This window comes from Lolium rigidum, chromosome 3 (genome assembly GCF_022539505.1).
Source record: "Lolium rigidum isolate FL_2022 chromosome 3, APGP_CSIRO_Lrig_0.1, whole genome shotgun sequence".
NCBI classification, from domain to species: Eukaryota; Viridiplantae; Streptophyta; class Magnoliopsida; order Poales; family Poaceae; genus Lolium; species Lolium rigidum.
Genome location: NC_061510.1, coordinates 321,453,131 through 321,459,747, shown reverse-complemented (window position 1 = coordinate 321,459,747; position 6,617 = coordinate 321,453,131). Strand labels below are relative to the sequence as shown.

General features: G+C 45.9%; 1 protein-coding gene across 1 annotated transcript; it reads left to right on the top strand.

Moving 5' to 3' along the window:
• Nucleotides 1-2,228: 2,228 nt before the first annotated feature.
• Nucleotides 2,229-4,150, top strand: LOC124696960 (63 kDa globulin-like protein). Its single transcript, XM_047229615.1, has 5 exons — nt 2,229-2,610; nt 2,702-2,877; nt 2,972-3,034; nt 3,110-3,403; nt 3,512-4,150. Exons 1-5 carry the CDS (start codon nt 2,229-2,231, stop codon nt 4,148-4,150), a joined length of 1,554 nt encoding a protein of 517 aa, XP_047085571.1.
• The last annotated feature ends 2,467 nt before the right edge of the window (nt 4,151-6,617 follow it).

The following is a 6,617-nucleotide window of genomic DNA, read 5'->3' as shown; positions in this document are numbered from 1 at the left end:
ATACCACCCCATGACAAATCCGAGTCATACATATTATTATAACAAAATCTTCCACTCCGCTTGCAAAAAATATATACTATTACAACAAAATCTTCACAACAAAATTTAAATCATAAAAAGTGGTTAAATAGCAATTATTTTGCTACATGTTGTTTAAAACAAAATTTGGGAACAAATTACAATGAAAATAATAATAATAACTAATACAACAAAAAATATAATTGTATGAAGGTTAAGAAATAACAAATTTGCTACATATTTAGTTATAACAAAAATCACCAATTGTTTTACCAGAAAATATAGTCGATTAGAACAAAAACCACAATAGTTGTTTAAACGGCCAGGTAAAGATTACAATATCGCTAATGTGCTTTCACTATCAAATTTGAACTCAATCGTTACAAAATTAACAGACATATACAACATCTCTAGTGTGGCATGACGAAGCCAGCGATCGAGCTAGATGAACCAAGACAAGTTGGTGTAGCCTGTACCTCAGACATAATATGTTCGCAAACATAATTTTCTACAGATTGAATTGCAACAAAAATCACCAACTATTTTACAATAGTCACAAATGATTACAATAAAAAAAATATTTCCAAATAATGCAAAAGTGGTAAAGTAACAAGTAATTTGCTACAGATGAAATTACAACAAAAATCATCAACAATTTTTTCAATAATCTCAAATGATTACAACGTGTAGCCTATGTGTGGTACAATAGCAATTGGGGTCTTCTATGTAATACATGCAGATGCTAAGTTAGCAGCAGGCCAGCAGTTGATAGCACAGCTAGCAGTGTCACAGCTATCCGGCGAGAAAAGTCACAACAAGTACGCGCACAAAGAGAGAGAGGGATCCCCCTATGTTCCAAGAATCCAAAGAATGCAGGCTGTACCATGCAAACTATATACGACAATCGAACTGAAACTAAATGGATGAGGCGCTGCACATGGTGAGCTCGTGCGGGGGAGAGGGCGACCGATCTTTACGTCCGATCGGTCGCTGGATCGAAAAAGGTTAATGATGGTGATTTTATGGTTAAAATCCACTTGAGATCGAAAGGGGCGTGATGTATTTGAGTGCTCCTTTGTACCTATGTATGGGGATGCCCAAGGTGAACATAAGCTTTCTTTTTAAGCCGAGCTGGTATGAATGTGTGAAAATGTGACAATTTCTAAATTAATTGGATGACATTTTATGACCATTTGAAATTGATAAAACAATAATAACTTTTATGAAGGGCGGGCCTGGTGCAGCGGTAGAGCCTCACCGCCTGTGACCGAGAGGTCCCAAGTTCGAGTCGCGGTCTCCTCACATTGCACTTCGTGAGGGTAAGGCTTGCCACTAACACCTTCCCCAGACCCCGCACAGTGCGGGAGCTCTTAGCACTGGGTACGTTATTTTCCTTTAATAATAACTTTTATGCAAGGTGGCATATTGTTTTCAATGCTATTATAAAAAAATTGAACTTGAGAGAAATACTTGTTTTTGGTCAACAGGTTACATGGCTATTCATATGTTGGGATCTCTCTGACAGCTAGATCAAGTTCTAACTAGCATAGAGTGGGAACAAAAGTTTCCAATAGTAATGTTGTGTGCGTTTCCAATAGCAATGCAAATTTAAGTTGCAAGAGTCCACTAAGCACTAGCTTAGTTCTCCGTCTACTAATCAGTCAACGTCGTACGCGCAAACTTTCAGAGTCGCGTGAAGGCGTGGAGTTAGATGTTGATCAAAGCAGATACAAAATGACTGAGGTTAGAAGAATCGTGCATTTCGAAAACCGAAGAAACAAACGATATCTCTCATTATAATTGAGCTCAGAACGGACGATTCTTGTGCGAAGTCGATGAGTTCAGAGGTCGGGCCGGTGAGGACATATCCAGCCGGAGTTCCCACTGGAATCACTAGACGTTCTAGTCGAGCAGTCCGTCTAGCGTCCAGGTGCTCTGTACCTGGTCGTCTAGCACCGAATCCACTGAACCAGCACCGTCGTTCTGCACAGCGAGTAAGCGAGCACTCCACGACAGGCGACACACACGCTGGAGCGCACCCTGCCGAAGGCCGGATAAGCATCGCCGCTGGACGTGGCGACCCGCCTCTCCCCTGCCACGCAGCTTCCCTCCACGTAGCCGCGCCACCATGCCACGTACAGTAGCTCGCGAGCTACAAATAGGATGGCTGAAGCTCCACTCCCAGCACCAGAGCTAGCAACGAGTAAATCATGGTGATCAAAGCAAGCATCCCTCTCCTCTTCCTCCTCGCAGCAGGTCTCCTCTTCGCAGCGGCCGTCGGGACCTCCAGGGAGGAGGAAGGCAGGCGCGGCGAGCAATGGGAGCACCAGCACGGGAAGCAGGGCCGCGGGCATGAGGGGGAGCAGGAGCAAGAGCAGGACAGCCGCCGACCGTACGTATTCGGCCCGCGCAGCTTCCAGCGCATCGTCCGGAGCGACCAGGGCTCCGTCGAGGCCCTTCGCCCATTCAACGAGGAGTCCCGGCTCCTCCGGGGCATCAAGAACTACCGCGTCACCATCATCAAGGCCAACCCGCGCTCCTTCATCGTGCCAGGGTACCCGGATGCTGACACCATCAGCTACGTCGTTCAAGGTACTACCTATTTCTACACGGTTCACGCACGAACGGCATCGGCATGAATGCGTCTGTCGGTCTGTGTGTTTACTTTATCTTGCACACGCAGGCGAGGGGGTGGTGACGCTGATAGAGAACGGTGAGAAGAGGTCCTATACCGTCCGTCAGGGCGATGTCGTCGTTGCGCCGGCCGGGACGATCAGGCACCTGGCCAACACCGACGGCCGGAGGAAGCTGATCGTCGCCAATATTCTCCACACCATCTCCGTGCCCGGCAAGTTCCAGGTACAACTTAGCTCGCGCTACTTTTACCGCCCAAAATTCGAATTATGTACGTGTACGGACTGACACGTGTATATACGTACACTGTGGCATGCAGTATTTCTTGGGCGAGTCGCTCGTGTCAAGCTTGAGCAAACGAGTCCAAAGAGCTGCTTTCAAGGTACGCGCGCACAATCTGCGAAGTACAGTACTCCGTAAATTGTCTAGCAGAAAACTCACGACGTGTTGCTGACAGGCTTCGGAGGAACGGCTGGAGAAGCTGTTCGGGAGGCAACGGCAGAAGCAGGGGTTCATCGTCCGCGCCTCCGAGGAGCAGGTCAGGGAGCTGCTCCGCCAGGCTTCCGAGGGCGGCCAGAGCCACCACTGGCCTCTCCCCCCGTTCGGCGGTGACTCCCGTGACACCTACAACCTCCTGCAGCAGAGGCCCACCGTCGCCAACCGCCATGGCCGCCTCTACGAGGCCGACGCCCGCAGCTTCCGCGCCCTCGGCGACCATGACATCCGCGTCGCCTTCGCCAACATCACCGCTGTGCGCAATCGACCCTTAAATTCTGCAGTTAACCGCAGCCAGACGTTGTCAGAGCACGTACTATGTTTCTGAACTGAACCTTTTCTGTTTGCGTCGATGAATCGGCAGGGCTCCATGACCGCGCCGTACTACAACACGCAGTCCGTGAAGATCGCCTTGGTGCTGGAAGGCGAGGGCGAGGTGGAGATCGTGTGCCCGCACCTGTCGCAGGAAAGCCAGCGCCACCAACAAGGTCAGAGCGAGCGCGGCAAGGGCAGGGGGCGCGAGGAAGAAGACGACGAGCGCGAGCAACAACACCAGCAGCAAGGACGCGGCAGCGGGTCAGAGTCGGAGTCGGAGCAGCAGCAGCAGCAGCAGCAGCAGGAGAAGTACGAGACGATCCGTGCCCGGGTGTCGCCCGGCTCGGCGTTCGTGGTGCCACCGGGCCACCCCGTCGTGGAGATCTCGTCGTCCCGCGGCAGCAACAACCTCCAGGTCGTGTGCTTCGAGATCAACGCCCAAAAGAACGAGAGGGTGTGGCTCGCCGGGAAGAACAACGTGCTCGGGAAGCTGGACAGGCCCGCCAAGGAGCTGACGTTCGACGCGCCAGCGAGGGAGATTGACGCGGTGCTCGACGCGCAGCAAGACGAGGGCTTCTTCGCCGGACCAGAGCAGCAGCAGGGACAGTGGGAGGAGGAATGGCGCCACCGCGGTCGTGGTGAGGAGGCCGTGAAGAGTTTCCTGAGGATGGCAGCCGGTGCGTTCTGAAGGTGCAAGGCCGGTGACAGTGTGTGAGTGATCGAGCGAGCGGGAGCCCGAGCAGTTTAAGAGTTGGACTTGTACGTGCGTCTAGTATCTACTACACTCGGGAGTAGCATAAATAAGTGTGGCTCGGCTCGGTAGTCGGTACGATGATGTAACATGTAAGTTTCCTAGCAAGGCATGTCCATACATATAAATAAATAAACAAGGGCGTTGCGACTCTTTTCCTGTATTTTCTGTACGACCCATAAATTAGTTTCAAGTACTCTCATACTAATATATTTCATCTATATATGGTCTTTTCCTTAGGGCATGCATAATAATAGAGAAGGCACATCTTCTCTTAGCCCTCCATATTATTTAGAGAAGACAATAGCTATAACGTATACAATGTATTGTCTCTTATTTTTATTCCTTGCAATTAACAAAAAATAAATATTTTTTTATAGAAAATTAGGTTGCTAAGGGGAGACATTGCGGTACAATGGAGAAAATCGTGTTCTCTTAACTTTGAAGGAAGCATCCCTTAGCTAAGGTAACGCAAAATTTTCTCTCTTTTTTTTTAGAAAAAACAGGGGGGCCAAAACCCCCCAGGCCCCATTTTTTTATTAAAACGAAGCCAGGGATCCACATTGTAGCATGCAAGGAGAAAGAGTGTCAAACTCCCAGCCATGTTTTGTGCACTAGTTATTACACATCCAGAAATAAAAATTCTACTTCATTACAGCCACGCCAGCATAGACAGAAGCTAACTCAAGAACCAGTCAGTGTTGTCGATGAAAAACTGCCGGGGCTCTGCATCGGTCTTCAATCCAGCCAAGCAATTCGCAGTAATTCTCCCCTTTTGAAGTTCCTGTCCATCAACCGCGAATGCCGTTCTTTGAGCAATGGTCGCCATCTTCTCAGCATCGCCGTTGCATGATCCCAAACCACATTGTTTTTCCTGAAAACACATACCATTCCGGATTTTCCATAAGGAGATGGGGTTGTTTCCAAGCCAAATATGAAACATAGCATCAGTGCTAGATAAACATCTTCCATAAAAAATCTCACTGATCATTAGCCACATTTGCTTAGCAACTATACATTCAAAGAATAAATGATCAATAGATTAATTTTTGGCACAAAAGAGACAAGAAACATCATGAACCGTGCGACGTTTCGCTAGATTATCACGGGTCAGCAAGCGATTCTGAGCGAAAAGCCACAAAAACACATGCACCCGCCCAGGAATTTGAATATTCCAAATAGAGGTCAAATGTGGTATTCTAACACCACCATCATTAATCATTTTGTAAAAAAAGTTAACAAAGTATTCGCCTGAAGCCACCAAGCTCCAAACCGGAGTATCTCCATCCTGGGAAAGAGACACAGACTGTAGCAAGGAGCACAAATCTTACCACCTACCCATCATGATTGGATCAAAACACCGGCGGAAAGACAAGTGAATATCATCCCCCACTAAAACATCCGAAACTCTAGCTGCACGTTCATCACAAATATAAAACAAGTCCCAAAAAATTGTTTTCAGTGCACCTCCAGCCAGCCAAGTATCAAGCCAAAAAAAAATTCTCTCTTTCTCTATTCTCTCTACTCCAACTTGAAAAATTTCCTACATGGCAGACTGACGTCACCTAATTATACATATAATTAGTGCCGACTAATCCATAAGCTAATATATTAATGTTATGATATGAACGAGCTTACCTATTACTAGCAACTTGACTCATTAAACTTGTTTTTCTAACATGCCAAAAATGTTATCTCAGAGTGGAGAAAGTTTTCGAGTACCTAAGCTTCGTGTTTTATTTACACCAAGCTCAATAGAACTAATATAAGACGTTCACCAAAACGTCTTACATCATCGAAACTGAGGAGATGTAGGTTTTTTCGTCGGAAACAGATCAATTTCCTTTGTTGATCCGCTTTTTGGCTTTTTATATTGAGAGAAAATTTAGCGGAAAGTGTCTTTGGCTCCTGAGCACTAGCGCTCCTCTTGTTTTAAAAAATCAAAAATCATACACGTTAGTTCCAAATAATCTGAAAATAAATCCATACATAGAAAATGACGTAACTTACACGCGTGTAAAATTTTAATGTGAAATTATTCATATTAAGCAAAAAATAAAAAAATTTGTTGAAATTTGGAGATTTGAAATAATGCATACCTAGATTCACACGTTTGTCATTTTTGTGTAGCCCAGAATACAAAATACTACATGTGTCCATCTTCTAATATAAAATATTTGTCTAAATTCAAATGTATATAGACACACTTTAGTGAATAGATACATCCGAATTTAGAAGAACCATCGGGCATCTATTAATGGACGGAGGGTGTAGTTAAAATTGAAATTTTGCAAATTTGTGGGATAAATCGTTGGCTACAACATGTTTTTTTTTTAAAAAATCATTAATATGATTTTTAATTTTTTAAATCTGAAGGAGCACCGGTGAGTGACCGCCAGAAAAA